The following is a 20,699-nucleotide window of genomic DNA, read 5'->3' on the forward strand; positions in this document are numbered from 1 at the left end:
TTTTGGGGCCGGAATGCATGATATGAGGTGAAACCTGATAGTGCTGGGGTGCTCTCAGGAGCCTTGAACCAGGTTTCTGTCACAGCACAGACATCGATGTTCTCCATACTGAGAAGGGCCTCGAGTGCGTGCATCTTGAGATTGAGACTTCTGGCATTGAGCAGCATTACCCTTAGTTTTTTTCCTTTTTGTGTTCTAGGGTGGTAATTTTAGAATTTGAACCTTGCCTAAAAAGGCACTATGGGGTGGCAAGAGCCTTTGCCAATATCCGGAAGCCCAGGGGTGACAGGTGCAAGCTGTCCCTTGCGAAGCAGCGTGGCTTGTCCAGCATGTCATCCCAGACAGACAGACATTGGATCCCCTTTGAATGACACCAGAATTTAAGCCAATTATTAAAGCTGATCATCTTATCACTGTATTGTGGCATCATTCTAGGTGAAGGTAAGATACTGCTCAAGGTCAGGCTCATACCTGCCTGGGCTACATAATCAGAGAGCTCCTTGATGTCTCTTTTCATGTAGTCCAAGGAGGTACGTCTCAGGTCGTTGACACCAGCGTGGACAATGACTGAGTCGTACTTGTACCTGCTGTTGAGAGACCTGAGTGCTTGCGTTATGTGGCGGATTCTAGCGCCCGACAGGCAGCTTACTGTGACCTTCTCCTTACTCAGTCTGGTGAGCGGGACGTCAGTGTGCCTGACTATGGAGTCACCAATGACGAGTGTGTCTGGCATTGTGTTTGGCCTTAAGGGCTGTGACTGTTTGACACTCTGACTGTGTGGTCTATGTGTTGCATGTGTTGGGTCCTGAGGTGGTAGTTGTTTGGGTGTCTGCTTTGGTGGCCTCTGCTGTTTTGGTAGATTTTTGATCAGAGCCTCCAGTATGTCTTTGTGTGATTATGTGTATGATTTGAAGTTGTGATGGTACTATGTGTGACTGGGTATGTAGTGTGTGTGTGGTTACCTTCTCCTCCTGTCTGGTCTTGCCAGTCCTATGTTGAGAGAGCTCAGCCTCCAGTTTGGCCATATAGTTGCATCTCTCGCATGTATTTGTGTTTTGTGGGAGAAGGAGAGGATTGTCTGTGTACATGAGGCAATTGTAACATTGCCTCAATATTCCCAGGTTCACCAGTTGAGCAGGAGAGGACACTAGCAGCTGATCCCTCGACATGCTAGAAGTAATAGATAAAAAACTTACAAAAGACTCCGGGGATGTGGGTTCTAGGCTGGTGGGGTACTATCTATAATAATAGTGCTTTATCAAGGTGCAAGTACTGTAGGAGCAAGTGCTAGGCTTTACAGATAGAGAATAGTCTACTTGGGAATCAAGTAGAGATGAAGTTTTTAGTTATAGGATACGCTGGTTAGATCGGCAGTACAGTTCGAGGAAGGTAGTTTTAAGGGAAAATTTGAAGAGTGGAATTTAGGTAGCCCGAATAGTTGAACCTTGTTTAACTGCCGCTGCTCTTGTGTGCAACAGTGGCAACTCCGCGCTAAATTGCGCTAAATTGCGCTAAAGCGCGCTAAAGCGCACTAACGCGTGCTTTATAGCAGGGGGCTGGAAAAACAGGAAATGACCCAAAATGGCCAACGAATTACTAGTTGCTGTCTCTAACCACTCCTCTGAGGACAAACAAGCAGCTCAGTACTCCCCACTCCCACTGGTGAGTAAAGAAACTACCTCTGGCCACACAAGAAAATGGAGCCAACAGGACCCAAATACAAAGCCCAGGGATCAGCAAAATCTGATCTCTGGAACAACTAGCTAGGAAAGTTTAGGAAAAGAGAAGTATTTTTTTGTTTTTTTTTAGTTTTTTTGCAAACAGACAGAAAAAATACAGTAAATGCTTTGGTATTCGACTAAATTGCTATCAAAGGCTGGTACACTTGAGTGTATTAGCCTGTTTGTTACTTTTAAGCAAAACTTTAGCCAACAAGTGCAATCAATAATTTAAGCACAGAAAAACAGGAAAATCAGATAATAAAACAGTAATATAGGCACAAACAGTAGTTGAAAAGCTCAAAAGATCGAAAAATGCAAAATAAAATGTTTAAAAAATACTTATTATCAAGAAAGTTGCTTTTCTGCTCTCTGCTGGCTTAGGAACTCTGCAGGGGACCACGAGGAGTTATGCCAAGTTCTCTAATGCCAGAAAAGCCCGCCAAAGCATGCTTCATAGCAGGGGGCTGGAAAAAACAGGAAATGACCCAAAATGGCCAACGAATTACTAGTTGCTGTCTCTAACCACTCCTCTGAGGACAAACAAGCAGCTCAGTACTCCCCACTCCCACTGGTGAGTAAAGAAACTACCTCTGGCCACACAAGAAAATGGAGGAAACAGGACCCAAATACAAAGCCCAGGGATCAGCACAATCTGATCTCTGGAACAACTAGCTAGGAAAGTTTAGGAAAGGAGAAGTATTTTTTTTGGGTTTTTTTTAGTTTTTTTGCAAACAGACAGAAAAAATACAGTAAATGCTTTGGTATTCGACTAAATTGCTATCAAAGGCTGGTACACTTGAGTGTATTAGCCTGTTTGTTACTTTTAAGCAAAACTTTAGCCAACAAGTGCAATCAACAATTTAAGCACAGAAAAACAGGAAAATCAGGTAATAAAACAGTAATATAGGCACAAACAGTAGTCGAAAAGCTCAAAAGATCGAAAAATGCAAAATAAAATATTTAAAACATTTCTATTTCTATTAGCAGTGGACAAGTTTTTTGCACCATAAGAGGTTGATGTAAAATAGGAGCAAAAAGAGAAGCTCTCTTGGTTTTAACCTCAGCTACACTAGTAGCTAATATAGAATCAGTATAACCTTTAGCCAAGAAAAGGAAAATAATAAATTTAATTGCTTTGTCACATGTATCTTCATCAGTCGTGAGCCTGGAGGCTCAAATAAACTGTCTTTGGGGAATATTATTTTTTATAAACTTAGGATGATTGCTGTTCTGGTGCAGGTAACAGTTAGGTAACAGTTGGAAAGTTTATTTTTTCTAAATATATACTGTTTCCAAAAGACCTTCCCTTAACATCCCATTTTAGCAGAATATCCAAAAAATGTACCTCCAACCCCACGGTAGAGGAAGTGAATTTTAAAGAAACTTGTAGCTTTATTCAATTCATACAAAATTGTTTCACATTCTATGATGTCTCCTTTTATAATAAAAAATAAATAATCGATGTACTGCTTAAAAAACACAATTTTTTTAAACTAGCAGTACTGGGGAGTATTTTGCTCTCCCACCAGCCTAAAACTAAATTAGCAAAGTTTTATGCTGCTGCAGAACCCATTGCAGTGCTATTTAATCTGCACGTAATATTTACCGTGAAACAAAAAAAAATTGCTTTGTAGTAGTATTTCTAAGAGGGAACAAATAAGATTCACTTTATCAGTGGAAAAAGAAGATTTAGAAGACAAATACAATCTAATATACTTGATTCCATGTCTCATGATATGCTAGTAAAAAGAGAAACAATATCTACAGTGAACATAACCAGATTTTTGTCTCCATACATGAAATTATTGTTAAATGTGTTCTAGGAAATCCCAGGAATCACACATATAAGAATTTAAACTAACAACCAAGGGGTTTGGTCTGAAAGGGGGAGGTTCTTTTCATCCTTGTGAATTTTAGAAATACCAAAGAGAACCCCAATTCTGGGATTCTCGATGGACAAAAAAATTATACAAGGAAACAATTATCTGGCAGTTCATCAATAAATCATATAAGAAGGCTTTAATGTATGTATAGCTGTTCTGAGTCAGGCAGAATTTTTCCCTCCCTCCCACCCATTTAAGTTGTCTTGTTAAATACCACTGTCTTTCTAGTTGCCCGCCTCTTATGTTAATCTGACCATATATCTAATTTCTCTCTACTTTCACTGGCTTATATGAGTAATCACAAAACCATCACTTTTGAAATCCCACCCCTTCAATTATTTAAATTTATTGGCCATCCTACAGTATTTCATAGTACCAAAATACAAAAGTAACCACCCTTTCAGTCCATCTTGCTGTTTTAAAAATAGTAACTCTCCACTAAACCTTAACTTTTTAAACAGGTAAAACTCAAGTTACCTACTTTCATATCTAACTTCTCTAGTGCACACTGCAGAGTGCATTCTTTTCAATCTTACCTTTAAGCATCCCTGTTACTAGCACTTTCTCTAATACCTAAAAGATCATCTCTACTTGACTCCAAGTAGACTTTTCTCTATCTGTTAAACCTAGCACTTGCTCCTACAGTACTTATTACCTTGATACGGCACTCTTATAGATAGCACCCCAAAAGGCAAACCCCCATTTCTCGGTCACCCACGTCCCCGGAATCTCTTTTAAAGTTTTTGTCTAGTCCTTCTAGCATGTCGAGGATCAGTTGCTAGTGTCCTCTCCTGCTCAGCTGGTGAACCTGGGAATATTGAGGCAATGTTACAATTGCCTCATGTACACAGAAAACCCTCTCCTCCTCCCACAAAACACAAATACATGCGAGAGATGCAACTATACGGCCAAACTGGAGGCTGAGCTCTCTCAACATAAGACTGGCAAGACCAGTCAGGAGGAGAAGGTTACCACACACACTATAGACCCAGTCTCACATAGTACCATCACAACCTCAAATCATACACATAAACACACAAAGACATACTCGGTGGCTCTGATCAAAAATCTACCAAAACAGCAGAGGCCACCAAAGCAGACACCCAAACAACCACCACCTCAGAACACAACACCTGCAACACATAGACCTCACAGTCAGAGTGTCAAACAGTCACAGCCCTTAAGGCCAAACACAATGCCAGACACACTAGTCATTGGTGACTCCATAGTCAGACACACTGACGTCCGCTCACCAGACTGAGTAAGGAGAAGGTCACAGTAAGCTGCCTGTCGGGAGCTAGAATCCGCCACATAACGCAAGCACTCAGGTCTCTCAACAGCAGGTACAAATGACTCAGTCATTGTCCACGCTGGTGTAAACGACCTGAGACGTACCTCCTTGGACTACATGAAAAGAGACATTGAGGAGCTCTCTGATTATGTAGCCCAGGCAGGTATGACCCTGACCTTGAGCAGTATCCTACCTTCACCAAGAATGATGCCACAATACAGAGATAAGATGATCAGCTTTAACAATTGGCTTAAACTCTGGTGTCATTCAAAGGGGATCCAATGTCTGTCTGCCTGGGATGACATGCTGGACAAGCCACGCTGCTTCAAGGGACGGCTTGCACCTGTCACCCTGGGATTCGGATATTGGCAAAGGCTCTTGCCACCCCATAGTGCCTTTTTAGGCAAGGCTCAAATTCTAAACCTACCACCCTAGAACACAAAAAGGAAAAAACTAAGGGTAATGCTGCTCAATGCCAGAAGTCTAAATCTCAAAATGCATGCACTCGAGGCCCTTCTCAGTATGGAGAACATCGATGTCTGTGCAGTGACAGAAACCTGGTTCAAGGCTCCTGAGAGCACCCCAGCACTATCGGGTTTTACCTCTTATCATGCGTTCCGGCCCCAAAATCCGGACAATACCAAGAAAGGAGGGGGGGTATCCATATTCATCAAGGACACCCACACCTCAAGACTGGTGGCAATGCACGATGCATCGGAGACCATCCAGGTGCAATTAACCATAGGCAAGACTGCTCTGCAAATTGTAGCATGTTACAGGCCACCCTCACAAACTCAGGAACCTCACATGGCCTTCCTGAAAACACTAGAGGGGATAAATGTATCACCAAACACCATCATACTAGGTGACTTCAATTACCCTAATATAGACTGGGAACACTACTCAAGCCCAAACACCCTAGCCCAAAAGTTCCTGGAATTCATAAACTCAAATGCCATGGAACAACTAGTCACCATCCCCACAAGAGGAGAAAACATACTTGATCTTATCTTCACGAACATGGGAGCACAATGTTCAACACCGGAAGTATACCCCTCACTGGTCAGATCAGATCACAAACTAATCTCGCTGGAGGTCCTCATCCCACACCCACCTGAAATAAAAAAGACCACAGTAAAGAACTTCTCGAAAGCCGACTTCACACTTCTAAAGACTAGTGTGGTCTCCTTTAAGGCCCTCGAGCCGGCGGAAAACAGTACTCAAGCCGCTGAATCACTTACAAATGCCTTCTACCAGCACCTGCAGGACTGTATGGATAAGGCAATCCCAAGCAAAACAAAGACTCTTTGTACCAAAGGCAAGCGTCCAGTCTGGTGGACCCCAGCCATAAACAAACTCTACAACAAAAGGAGGAAGCTACTACAAGATAGAGCAAAATCCTTAAAAGGTAAGACACCCTTGATCACTATAAGTAAAAAACTAAGAGCTCTCATAAAATCATCCAAAGCAAATTTTGAGAGAAAAATAGCTAAAGACTCAAAAGACAATCATAAGGCCTTCTTTAGCTATGTTAGAAACCTGGGAGGAAACTCCCAGATATGCTCAGAACTAGTTCAAAATGATGTGAAGATTACTGATCCTACAGACATTGCCAACATACTGGCTGACAGGTTCAGTGCAAACTTCTCCCCTCGCCAAAAGGAGAGATATCTATACCAAGCGATTGCAGCCCCCCAAACATCTCCAACACCCAAGTGAGAACTGCTCTCTCCAAAGCAAAAACCACAGCATCCATGGGACCTGATGGTGTCCCCGGCTGTGTGCTCCACGAACTCAACGAGGAATTAAACCCACAGCTAGGACAGCTGTTTAATCATAGTCTTACCTCTGGATACGTACCCAGGGAGTGGCGCACTGCAACTGTGGTCCCACTTCACAAAGGCGGTGCCTCCACCAACCCTGGAAATTACCGGCCCATTAGCTTGACAAGCCTTATCTGCAAAGCCATGGAGAGGATCATAATGGACCTCATAAATAAAGACATAGGGAATTTGCAGACTTTGGATCCATCCCAGTTTGGCTTTGTCAAAGGCAGATCATGCCTTCTAAACTTGGTTGACTTTTTCAAAACAGTCACCAAAGCCATTGATGAGGGAAAGGCAGTCCATACAGCCTACCTCGATCTGGCGAAGGCCTTCGATATAATACCCCACTCGGGTATCATTGAAAAACTCATCAGTTTAAATGTTAACCCATACATCACAAGATGGGTTGTAAACTGGCTGAGTGACAGAACCCACAGGGTCAGAGTTGCTGGCGCCATGTCAAACTCAAAGCCTGTCACAAGTGGTGTACCACAGGGCTCAGTCCTGGGCCCACTCTTGTTTGGCATCTACTTTTCCGAAGTACAAGCAAACACAGGAGGTTTATGGCTGACAAAGTTTGCAGATGACTGCAAACTGGGCGCCATAGTAGAAAACACATCTGACACAGATATCCTTCAGAAGGGTCTCACAGAAAGCGGATAACTGGTGCCAGAGCCATGGCCTAAAGTTAAATGCCAAAAAATGCATAGTCATACCCTTCGGGAAAAACAAGGTTACCCCTAGCTACCAAATAGGTGGCAATCCACTGAGCACAGAAGAAGTTATCAGGGACCTGGGGACCCAGGTTGATAGTAGTCTGTCATTCGACACCCATGTAGCTAAAGTAGTTAGGAAGACCTTCTACATTGCCCACCTTATCATGAAGGGATTCTCATCTAGATCAGGGAGGTCATAGTCTCCCTATACTCATCACTCATCAGACCAATGATTGAGTACAATGCCCCATTCGGAATGTATCTGACCCGACACTTGCAGCAGCTGGAGAGGCCACAAAAGTTCCTCACCAAAAGGATAAAGGGTCTCAAACATCTGTCCTATGCTGCCCGACTGAAAGAACTCCAGTTCTATTCAGTCGCTTACCGCTTGCTCAGAGGTGACCTTTGCCTAACATACAAGGCCATGTCAAACCCAGATTTGATGAATATGCTTCACCTCAAAAATCTAGATCCGTCAGAGCCACAAGGCGGAGACTTAAACCTCGACACGGCTATTAATAGGACGTGCTGGAGGGATAGATTCATCACCCAAAGACTCCCTATGCTGTGGAATAAAATCCCAGTATATGTGAGGCAGAGCACCTCGCTGGCCTTGTTCAAGAGAAATCTTGACCAATGGATGGGAGATCGCAGATATACCCCAGGGATTACCTCAGTGTCACTGCTCAACAGAGGCACAGCAAAATAATGGGTATAGTTCCCCATACTAAAGGGGTGGCGTAAGCCACAAAACTATGGGCTAGGCTTGTAAATGCCCTCGGGCAGATAGCCTAGTATGAACCTATGAACCTATGAACCTATGAAAAATACAGTACAAGCTCACAATTCTATACTCAATTGCCAGCATAGATTAAATAGCCATAAGGTAATCTAGCAGATTCATGATTAGTAACCCCCCTTTTATCTGCTTTCATGGTACACAAATAGGTCATTTATTTAAGCTGCCTTAAGGCCTACCTCTCCTCACTATCTAAATAAAAAAAAAAAAAAACAATTACTGGACAATCTATTTTTTTTTCCCTTTTTTAACAATGTGCTGATGTCATTCTCACAGCAATTCTCAAACACTTTAAGTGTATTATTAAGCTTAGGATTAGAAGTGGATGGTTTATAATAACAACTAGCAGCATTAGTATTAACATATTGTAATATATACAGTAATTCAATTTTCTGGTAAACTATTTAAGATCCAACACAGTACTGGAAACATTAGCTCTTTTGGAAAGTACAAAATGTAAACCATATTTAATTTCAACAACGGTAAAAACAGTATCAGACAAATTAAATACCTAAAACCAGAGTTCACATTCAGTCCATTATTTTCACAATCTAGTTCCTCTTTCTTTGATTCTTGCTTCGCGTTCAATTCCCTATCAGTAAAGCTGGTTCTGTCAATAAAACAGAGTTGCCTATAGCCACAGTAAAATGATTGCCTGTTTTATCTTTTTTTTCTTCATTTACTGTTGCTGGATACAAAGGGAGCTCCTCAAAGGCATCTCTAAACTCACAGTCTTCACCAGAAACGAACATGCCCCTTGAAGGCTCATTTGAATCTGCTTCCTCATTCTCCCTTCTCCCTTCATTCACTAGGTGTTCAGTTCTTAAAGGGAAATGCACCTTTTTCAAGAAGGAAGAAGGCACTCCAGTAGCATTAACACTGGATATAACTTCTGCAAGGTGGAAAGCCTTTTTTAACTCAGAGGCTTCCCTATCCTGAAGGATTTTCTTTTGTTTCCATGTTGTAACAGTCTTTTTAAATCTTTCTACAGAAATAGGAATATTTTCATATTCAGGTCTCATTTCAGGGATGGACTGAAGTATTTCAAGCTCTAGTTCATTGGTCTTAAGAATGTTCTCTCTTAAAGACCCTATTTGCTTTTATTGTTATCAACAAAAATATGCAAAAAGTCAATTCCCACTCTATTAAAAAACTCAACAATTTCCCAACACAGGGAATCTTCCTGTTTAATGCCATTGGGGAACTTAAAAAATTTAAGTCCCTTAGATACAATATTTAAGGCAATACACTGTTGGAAATACGTATTTTCAAGAGACAAAGAGGCAGAACCTTTTCATCAGCTTCTAAAGTAAGGCCAGTTTATTTAATTCTTGCTTCTCAACTACAGCTCTAGCTTTGAAGTTAGACCCAATATCCTTAAATGATTATAGTTAGCACTTAACACAGAAGAGATGTTCTTAAACAACTGTCCATCTACACAACTTTCTACAGGCCCACCAATATTAGCAGGAGAAATAGATAACACAGTATCTTTCTGACCATTTTAACTGGTTCCTTTATGGCCTCACCTCTTAGAGACCTACTCTCTTTGAGATGCTTAACTTGTCCAGCAAGCAAATTAAAAGACTTCTGTAAGTTATTCAAGGCTGTTTGAATACCCATCATATTGAATTCCTGGGTTTCTGGAACAGATCTAGTAAGACCTAATAATTCAATGCACCCTCCTGTAGACATCAGTGCAACAAAAATAATCAAAGGAATACCACAAAGTAAGAGGAAAGACAAATAAGTGGCAAATCAAACACAAATAACAGCAAAAAGGCACTGGTACTGAGTCTGGAAGGAATCAATGGGAGCAACTTTTGCCTTTTGTTCTTTGATGAGTAAGCATTGGGTTTCTTTAAGCTGGATCAGGTGTTTAGACAATATATGCCAAAAGGAACATTGTATCCTGTTATTAGCTTAATAGGCAAAGATCAGAGAGGAATAATAACCTTCTTTGACATAGAAGCTATATCTCTGATTATCATCAGGGCTAAGAATAATTTTCTTTTAACAGGGGATACATGGTACTTAAAGGAGAGTTTGTTATCTAGAGAAATGTTCAGATTTCTAACAGCCAGATCAGTTTTGAGTGAGGTGAAATTTATGTAGTATGTGCATGGATGTTATTGTTTGCCAAGAGACACATTACTATACTTTTTAGCACTTAACTTTAAGCTGTGATCCTGGCATTATAGCTTTGTACATGTCAGATCCTCTTGGAGGCTCAGAGAATCTTCTTTAAAGTTTATGATAGATCCAACTTCATAGGTTCATATGTAAGTAGTAGGCTAGCTGCTTTTGCAGGCTTTTTTAAGTTTAATCTATTTCCCATCAAAGGTCAAGCCCTGAACCTTGCATCTGTGAGGTAAATACCTTTTAAACATTATGCCAATCCTTCACCTGGCACCTTCAAAGTAATCTTTGAACTTTGTCATCCACAGACTCTTAACATCAATTATAACCTCAGAGAAGGAAATATCAAATAGAAGTGACCACAATACAGATTCCTTAGGACATTGTGCCCAAATCCTGACTGAGTGGGTTATGTCAGTGAGGCAGTTTTCTACTTAGTGGGATACATAATTTACATTTAGTTTAATCAGTTTTTATAGATCTTCCCCATCCAATGCCTCAGTGACATTTCCAAAGAAGTCTACTAAGTTTAATAGGTAGTATCTTCCATTTACAAACTCATACTGGACTGGGTCGAGGGATTGTAAGCTGCCACTATCTTTGCTCATGAATTCCACAATGATGCACTGCATTAATTATAAAATAAGGCTATTAAGGCTTATTGGTGTTGATTTGCCAGGAGCATCGATGTGACTACCATCATGATGGAGATGACCACAGCTGTTTTCCACATCTCTTGCACAAAGCTAGTTTCAAGGTTGAGTTTGACCAGATTTTTTAGTGAGTTGGTGAGGCTGTACTTCATTCTAACAAGAAAGCAGACAGACACATTGTCTATATTCATAAATCTAGTGTTCTTGACTTTAGAGAGTGCCCTTTAGGCCTGGTTCAAGGTGGTCAGGCTGGTGCAGAGATGATGGCATACGTGGGAGAGGGAGATTAGATGATGTGAAAGGCAAAATATGAGCTATATTTATCTTCTAGCATGTTTACTCTGACCTTTGCAGCTAAGGAGGTGTTCTTCTTATGTAGCAGTAATTAGGGGAGTTTGTTTTTATTCTTAGGTTTCTAACATAGTTTGCAGAAAAATCTGTATAACTGTATGGCTGACTTCTACAGAGGTGGACATTTTCTTTTCATACTTTTCCTTGGCGGATTTAATTTTCACCTAAGTTCTATGTTTAATCTTCTACATTCACTTGTGGAGTGTTTGACATTTAGTTAATTTCTTAGGCCAACATTTTTTCTTTTGATTTATAATTTATTTATTCCACAGTTCTGTATTAGCAGTTTATTCCCTGATATTACATTGTATTTATGCTGAATAAGGGCTGATGTCTGTATGTATGAATTAACGTTTGAAGAGAAACTATTTCTACTAGGTACTTAAGGGGGAGTTGTAGTTAAACTGTATCAGGTCATTGACTAGCTGTAGAAGATTTGGCTTTGAGAAATCTCTAAAAACTGTAGGATTTCATTGAAAGTGAGATAAGGTCCTCATGGTAAATACCACAGAACAGTCAACAGATCTAACCAGTGAAGGGAGTAGCTATGAAGCATAATGGAAGTACATTTGTGAGAATCAGATCCAGTCTTTTTGAACCCCTGGTTGGAGAATACACGATCTGACCTAGAGAGTCCACATTAATAAAACCTAGGAAGCACTCTGTTTATTTATTTGCAGTGCTGTATGTTTTCCAGTTTATAGATGACTTGCTAAAGTCTCCAATCAGAATAGTACTCAATAGAGCTGCACTGTATTTTTATGTATGTGGGCTATGGGTTTTATAGAGGGAATTCTGCAGTTGTCTAACTTATGGTAAGAGACCTTATTGATAGTAACTAGGATTTGGAAGAGTACAAGGTCATTATCTTGTCATGTAAGTCTCAAATGGATGGCTTTTATAGGAATATGTACACATCACCGCTTGTATGACTTTTATGCCTGAAGTTGGGTGTGAACAAGTGTCAGGCAATGAATGATGGTAGAGAAGGTATGTTACATCTCCTTTAGAACCATGTTTCAGTGATGATGCAGACATCAGTATATTCTGAGGTGAGGAAAGCTTGTAAGGAGTGTAGCTTCTTGCTTTGGATTGTAGCATAAATGAGTGTTGTCTTTATACAGTTTTGATTTTTTTTTTTTCTTTGAGTAAGCTGGTAGGTGAAGGACACTGACTTAGCATAAGAATGCACTATGGGAAAAGAAAAAAAGCCCTGTCCGGTATCCAAATATCCTGGAGAGGGAGATGCAGGTCTCCTCTCAAGCTGACACACATATTTATCCTCCCCAGCAAAAAATGACATCTATACACGAGTCGGTTATTAAAGTTAATTTTCTTTTGTATTCATTACGTTTTATTTTCCTATCTTTAAAGCCATTAGAGTAAAGCCACAATGAACAGAAAAAAATACAAACAGATCCATATGCAATCCAGCAGTACAAAATTAGGGAGGATATGTTTAACATTATCAGGACTGACTTGTTTATCCATTAACAGTACTTATCATACTGCGACAAATTATTGAAACCATATAAGTTAAATCTCAACTAAATGACACTACAGGCCTGGTCACATGGTGCAGAGGGATAATGCCCTTACTGTAAGTTAGGATACAAGGGTTCAACCAGTGGCCACGCCATTGGAGGACCCAGGTAGTGAAGACATGATATGAAGGTGAGTGACCCGCTTTCCTGTCTTGAGGAGAGGGAAGGGTTAAAAGTGCTGCAAGAGCACATAGAAATGTGCAGTTTTTCTGATGGAGCCTGGCATAACCATTTTCAGCATTTAAGGGAAGGGGGGCAGGACTGCATCCTGCCTTGTTCTTTGAGGAAGTAATGGATGACCATCATGTAGAATACATTGCATGTCCACCTTTGGCTCCTCAAGTCAAGCATCATAGGGGAAATGTGGGGCTGAAGCAGAATAACCTTAACCATTCCTGACGGCTGTCTGAAAGATGATTAATCCCAGTTGACTATAAACCAGCAATAGGGGAACAGATGAGCTGAATAGCTAAGAGGGGCTGATGGTTAACTGGCAGTGGGGGCAAATAGTTTAAAATATAAATAAATGATAAAGCAGTATGGATGTAACATTTAAAACCATAAAAGTCAGTTCCATGGTCAACCGTCAACTTATTCAGATAAACTGCAACTGATGAAAATAATCAGGTGTCTTGCAACTAGTCCTACCAAAGTGAAGTAAAGGGAAGCATAAATGTCCTGTGTGGCAACAAAGAACTGAGGGTAGAAACCACTTCATTCTTTTAAATAACCTGATGAGTATCCTTCAGATTATTTTGCCAACATGGCCAGCATTACATCTCAAACAAGAACATCAATTCTGGAAGGATCATTTCAGCTACCAAAACATTAAGAAGAAAGTTAATTTGTATAGATACAGTTGCCTATTTCTATTGCTGATATATTTTTACTTTCACAAATTTCTTTAGTATTTCCAATATTTATTTATTCAGTATGATTCAGAGACATCCCCTTCTATATACCCCCCTTTTGTCAACTAATGACCAGATCATACTGCCACTTGCACCACCACACTCCAGTAGGAGTAGTGATGGGTCAAGGTAATCATCAGAGGCCATAATATATCAAAAACAGGCAGAATTTCCCAGTTAAATATCTCCAAGTTGAATGCAAGAGTACCTTTCTTACAGATGTGTGAACTACATGAAAACATATGGTTCAATCTACATGGAATTTATAAATCTTTGTGCATTCACTTCCAACTAAATTAATGCATTTCACTGCATATCATGACACATTTTCTTTCCTTTGTGTATGCTTCAGCCAAAAATCAGCTGCTCATGAATGCTTCATTCACAGCTGACTTACTACTCCTTGGGGAAGGAAACTCTGTAGCTTTTGGCATGTTGAGAAGAAGTGGAAATGCATAGCAGAGAACCAGCTATGTCACATATGTTGTCTTAAATACCAATAATTTTTGAAGCTGTTAAGATCATGTGCATTACCACACATAGTAACAATTAGTTCCAGCCTTTCCCTTTCAGTGCTAAATAAGCTCAGTCAGTAACAGCCTGGCATATGATTACAGAACTTCCTCCATTATGTGGAGAGTGTCATACTGCAGACAGAAATATCACCCTTCCTCTCAAAATGGGGAAGCTAACAACTGTCACTTTTCTCTCCCGATTCCATCTAGCTCCTCCATATGCCTGAGCAGCAAATTAAATTATGTATTTTTTTTTTGTAGTCAAGGCCACATTCCTCTATACCATAGAGATGGGATGTTATATTAATTTGATTTGTTTGTAACTATGTTAGATTACATTCCAGTCAAAATGAATTGCTTCAGAAAACACAGTGCAGTTTATAAATATTAATCCATTTGTTCATTTCTGATAACCAACATAATTCTGTTCAGACTCTCAGGAAACCTGATGTCTATCTGAAGAAACAATGGCATAAGGCAGATAAGCAGTGCTGGATGGGAAGCAAATCCATCGCAAGTTTATATACCATAATTTGGAAATGTTTTCTCTCAACTGCTGAATGATTGTCTATACATTGAATGAACATAGCCTTGGAAAGCTGATACACAAAGGATGATCAAAAATGACAACTTATCGATTCATTTTTTGCTGAGCTTAATTTGTAAAATAAGGTTTTTTAGGTAATGCTCTATGAAATTTGAAGGAGGTTGGAGTTTGTCTTACAGAGGTTTGCATTCATTTTACTGTTGCCAGGATGAACACACTCACTTGTGCATACTAATGGGCAGAGGCAGCTCCTAAATGTTTTGTCCAACATTTGGGGTCTTTTAAAATACATACTCATGTATTATCTGTAGAGGTAATACAAATAGACTCCATGAAGTGGAAATAATAATCTAAATACTAAATGGAATTGCTAATTCCAAGCACCAAATGAGAAATTTGACTAAGCTTAAGATGGCCTACAAGGGCAATTGGCCTAGTACTAGTTTATGAACCTACCAACCCAAGAAAATGCTAGTTTCCTATGAAAGCTTTTAAAATAGTATTTGTCACAAGCTCACCATGAACAACATACAGGATAACGATCATGTCTCCAGTCATAACCAATTTATAACGTGTTAGTGATATGGATGACAAAAAAATTCACTTTAAAAGCAAAGCTCAGGAGGTGACTCTTGGCAATCATATCAAGAACACATGATAAAGGGCTATGACTGGTGAGCCAAACATAATTATTTATAGTGCATGGAGCTTTATCAGCTCCATGTGCTACCAACTATAGAAAAATAAAGATGTATGAGCACAAAGTGTTACACTGGCTTTCAAATCTTTAATATCTGATAAAGGTTACTGTGGTCAAACAGACAGAAGACAGAAATGATGTATCCATCTGAAAAACTAAAAACTTTAAAAGCTGCAAGAAACCTCATTCTAACATAAGTGTGGTAGAGTGAAGTTTAGGTTTTAACAGCTTTTAAAAGTTGTTTTACCTTTTCCCATTGTTCTTTCCAACAATTTTGAGATCTAATCTTAACAGTGCTTAGGGGGTGTTTAACAAGCTTTATTAATCACCTCTATGATTTGTTGTGATTGGGTCTCACTTTAGTAATGTGCTTAACAATTTGATTTCTTTTTCCATTTCAAAGTGTAATCACTGTGCTAAACATACTCAGGTTAGTTATATTGACTGGAAGAATGAAATTGTAGTGTTTTTATAGCTGTCTCACAAGAACACAATCTTTATTAATTTGCAATATGTTATTTATTGCAGGAGAGCTTAAGGAGATCAAACAGGATATTTCCAGTTTACGCTATGAACTTCTGGAAGAGAAATCGCAAGCCACTGGAGAATTAGCACAGCTTATTGAGCAACTCAGTGACAAATTTGGAAAAAATATGAACAAAACACAAGAATCAGATAAATGGGATGCTATTTAGACAACCATTTTATAAACCGTTTTGTTATTTACAATTTTTTTTTTTTTGAGAACATCGTGACCATTCAGCAGAAGGATAAATTGATTACTTAAATGATCCATAAAGGAAACATGAAATAGGTCATAAGACGATCATTTGCCACTGGTTGTATTTGTATGCAGGTCCTGTCTGGCCTTGAGCTGGTGCTAGAATTAGAAAGCTATATGTCACATGGCAAGAAGGATGCTGGTGTATAACTACAGCCACACAGGATGAAGGAATGGAGTGTTTCTCGGACTGATTGTAGCCAATTTAATTTAGTTTTTGCATCACAGCATTGAATACCTGTGTTAAAGTCTATGATATTGACTGGGTGGAGATTGTTTATAATGCTAAGTGGTACTACTCCACTGCCTCTTACAAACAATAGGCATTCCAAGTATTTATTTTCTTTCTCCTGGTTTTTGCAGTAAAATGAAGAAAAAAAAAGACGAAAATATTCAGCACCTGTTACAATGCTTCGGACCAAAATAGTATAGCTATGTTTACTAACACAAATTATTTTTAGAGTGAATAGAAATATTTATTATTTAATTATTCTTTAGAGTGTGAATGTAGGAGTCTGTACAACTGTTTAGGAAGGGCTAAAAGAGATCTTTAATAAGCCAAAATGAAGCAATGTTTAATAAGTGAGCTAAATATAGCCCTTGACTAGATAGAACACAATAGGGATTAGCTCATCCATGTACTGCCATGGACATTGTGGATGTTAACACGTTCTTCCTCAGAATGCTGTAAACGCATGCTCACAGTATGTTACTGTGCTATACATAGCATGTGTAAATTCAGCTTAAGCCATCTCTATTAACTACAACTACCTTCCTCTAACAGTGATGTCTCAAATGATAACTCTGAGGCATGAGAATCAGATCTGCTTCAGAAAGCGTAGGTAAAGACAAATGTTGTCCTGCTTATCATAGCCAGAAGATACAATTTTGTTGCTTAATGAAGAGGAAGCCTTGTTATGAAGTTAACATTTTAGCATTCTAAATGGTAAAAAGGGTGGGTGCACCAGGTATTCCTAAACATAAACTGCATAGGAAAATAGGAATGGTGCACTGTTCTACTATGATATGTTTTAGATAGCCTTTTGTGTGCTGTCACAGCTAATGTAACAAGAGAAGCATATATATATATATATATATATATATATATATCTTTCAAAGCTGTGCAGCAAAGTATATCACAATGGCAAAGTTTATTCTATTATATATTGCATCTCAAAAATATATATAATTGGCTCTGCAATGTAGTGATCTCGGACTTAAGAACAAGCAAAGATTTTGAGAAATCTGCACAGGCAATGGAACCCATTGTTTATATGGTAGAAACTCGGTGGTTTAATACTAACTACAGACTTAACGAACTGTATGTACAACTGAATCAATGTTTGCCATATGGACACTACATAACTGAAGAACAGTTGATATTAATGGAGAGACTTTATTTGCCTGCAGCTTCTATCTTCATTTAGGAATTATTAAGTTACCAGAGAAGGACAGTACAAATTCCACTGGTGAAGCTATTTCAGGCATGCCATGCATATGGACGATAAACAGAATTTTCTGTCTACACTGACATGAATATATAAAGCAAGAATGAAATGAGCACAAAAAAACTTTATTTAAAAAGTGAGATTTACTGATCATTTTCTAAGTGCCAAATGATTATGTACAGCCACCCTTTTAAATTATAGCTATATTTATAAACTTGTATCAGTGTAGAACAGTCAAAATATTCAAAATGTATTTTTCATGTTAATTAAATGCACCATGTTATAGTTTATCTGGCATATTGCAATATTTATACCTTTTACATGGACTTTTTAAAATTGTCCCTATGATACAGTTTATCTTGTAACCTCTGATTAGTGGCTGTATTATAACTGCTACTTAAAATGCATTTAATTAATGGATTTTAGAAAAAAAATAAAGCATATTAAACATCAGACAAATCCTTCAAAAGACCGAAATACTACAAAAATATAACAAGAATGTTATTGGTACACAAACATGTTGCTTATGGGATTATTTTGCTTCTTATATGTGGAGCACAACTGTGCAAAACACACACACACACACACACACACACACACACGCACACACACACACACACACACACACACACACACACACACACACACACACACACACACACACACACACACACACATATATACATACATAGGTATGCTGGCTGATGAATAGGTTGTTCATCAGAGTATTACAGAGATAGTGATATTATGGAATACCAAAGGAAAGGGATTTTACCTTTTCCCAGTACTGCATGATCTTGGAGCTTGTATACATATAGTTTTGACATGTACGGGGAGACTATCCTCCATGGTGGGTTGTGGGGGGTGCAAGGGGGAGGGCTAGCTGCCAACAAAACAGCCCATTTTGGTGTTTTTTTTAGCAAAGTCAATGATTCCATTGCCAATGTATTTTACTTGATTAAATGGTTCTTGATGTAAAGATTGTTGAAAACTATATGTAAAAATCTATGTATGTATGTCTGCATCTCTCTCTCTCACTATATATATATATATATATATATATATATATATATATGTATAGATATGGGTTCTGATTGTTTGGCAGTGATTGTTTTGGTTAACAGGTGAAAGTGCGATGTGTTTTGTTTGAACATCCTGTTTATCGACCTGACATTTTTTTGGGTGTGTGTTTCATCAGAACAATTTAGCAGGATTAGTAGTAGGTGCGTGTGTGTCTGAGATTGTGTGTAGGTTATGGTTAGAGTAAGTGTTAGGTAAGGGAATAGATTAAAAGTGTGAGACTATGAGTGTTTAAGTTTAGGCATAGGGTTAGGTTAGGTAAATGATTTAGAGTATGTATGCATATGTGTGTGTGCTCAGTAAATGCCTTAGCTATGGGATTTTTCTTTTTTTTTAATTTGAGATTCAGGTTATGGTTATGGGCAGGGGAAGAGTTAGGGTAAGGGTAAGCCCCCCTGCCCACCTCAGTAGTGCCTGCTAACTCTAACCCTTATACTGCCCATCTTAAATTAAAAAAAAAGCATCCTTTCCATAACACTACCACTATTCTGATAAATTTGAACTGAATGTGGTCAGGTCTAGGGTAGTGCATCAGAAAAGGACATTTGTTTCCTCTTTTGATATACTATGTCTTGATGTGTTGTATTAAGAATATAATGATTGGTCGATGTGGTGTGGTTGTAGTTTTATGTTGCTACTATATATATATATATATATATATATATATATATATATATATATATGTGTGTGTGTGTGTGTGTGTGTGTGTGTGTGTGTATGTGCACACATATATATATATATATATATATATATATATATATATATATATATATTTATATATATATATAATATATATATGGGTCTACTACCATTAACCGAAACTGCACTTACCTGAAATCCAAAAACCCGAGACAACTCCACTGAAATGTTAATAAACCAAAGCAACGAACCACCGATAATTTTAACAGGGAACTATCCACGTGGCCAACAGGGTGAACTTTGCCCCCTTTTCCCAGTATAGTGTGAACTCGGAGTTGGTATATTTAATTAGGAGGGGTGAAGCTCTCTCATTTGTATGAGTTTAATATACTTTTGTATATATGGGTCTACTTCATTTGATTGAACTTTCAAAAGTTTGACTTTCATATGGCCAAGACCATATGATCGAACTTTTGAATGTTCGAACATCAAATAAAAAACTAAAAAAAAAAAAAATTACTTGAACAGTTTAAGCACACGGGCAAGCCCCCCTGCTCCACCCACACTCACTGCTATTTAAATACACCAACTTTGAGATCGCACTACAGTGCGGAAAAGGGAAATCTTCCCATTCCGCCCTGTATGGAGATCTCCGTTATAACCGTTCAAACTTTCAAAAGTTGATCATATGGTCATATATATGGTTCCACTTGAAACCATCGAATGTTCAGAACATCGAAGTTCTAATCATTGAGACCAGAACATTGATGTTCAGAACATCGAAGGTTCAAAGTGGAAGTGCCAGGTAAGTACAAATGGTAAGTTTTGGGTGCATATGCAGGGCAGCAAGGTGCCCTGCATGTTGTGTGTGTGTGTGTGTGTGTGTGTGTGTGTGTGTGTGTGTGTGTGTGTGTGTGTGTGTGTGTGTGTGTGTGTGTGTGCCATCTGAGTGTTGGCATTGCAGGTAGGGTACGGGAAATCTCCCGTTTAGCGCTACTGCATATAGCTGTAAACGGAAGATTTCCCTTACCCCACTGTAGTGCGATCTTGGAGTTGGAATATTAAAGTAGGGGGGGTGTGGGGGGGTGCAGAGGGGCTAAGCCTCCCTGCATAAAATAGTTTGCGAATGTTTATTTCTTTTTCTGTGGTTCACTT

General features: G+C 38.9%; 1 protein-coding gene across 1 annotated transcript in view; it reads left to right on the forward strand.

The window, feature by feature from the left end:
* LOC122799862 (short transient receptor potential channel 7-like) overlaps window positions 1-17,445 on the forward strand; it is a 1,065,642-nt gene extending 1,048,197 nt beyond the window's left edge. Inside the window, exon 9 of the mRNA XM_044069215.1 lies at window positions 16,125-17,445. Within this exon, the coding sequence (XP_043925150.1) occupies window positions 16,125-16,291 (167 nt within the window). The 3' untranslated portion in view covers window positions 16,292-17,445. The remainder of the gene's footprint in view (window positions 1-16,124) is intronic.
* The last annotated feature ends 3,254 nt before the right edge of the window (window positions 17,446-20,699 follow it).

The sequence above is a fragment of the Protopterus annectens genome, chromosome 4.part0, assembly GCF_019279795.1.
Source record: "Protopterus annectens isolate FY-2018-M chromosome 4.part0, PAN1.0, whole genome shotgun sequence".
In the NCBI taxonomy this organism is placed as follows: Eukaryota; Metazoa; Chordata; order Ceratodontiformes; family Protopteridae; genus Protopterus; species Protopterus annectens.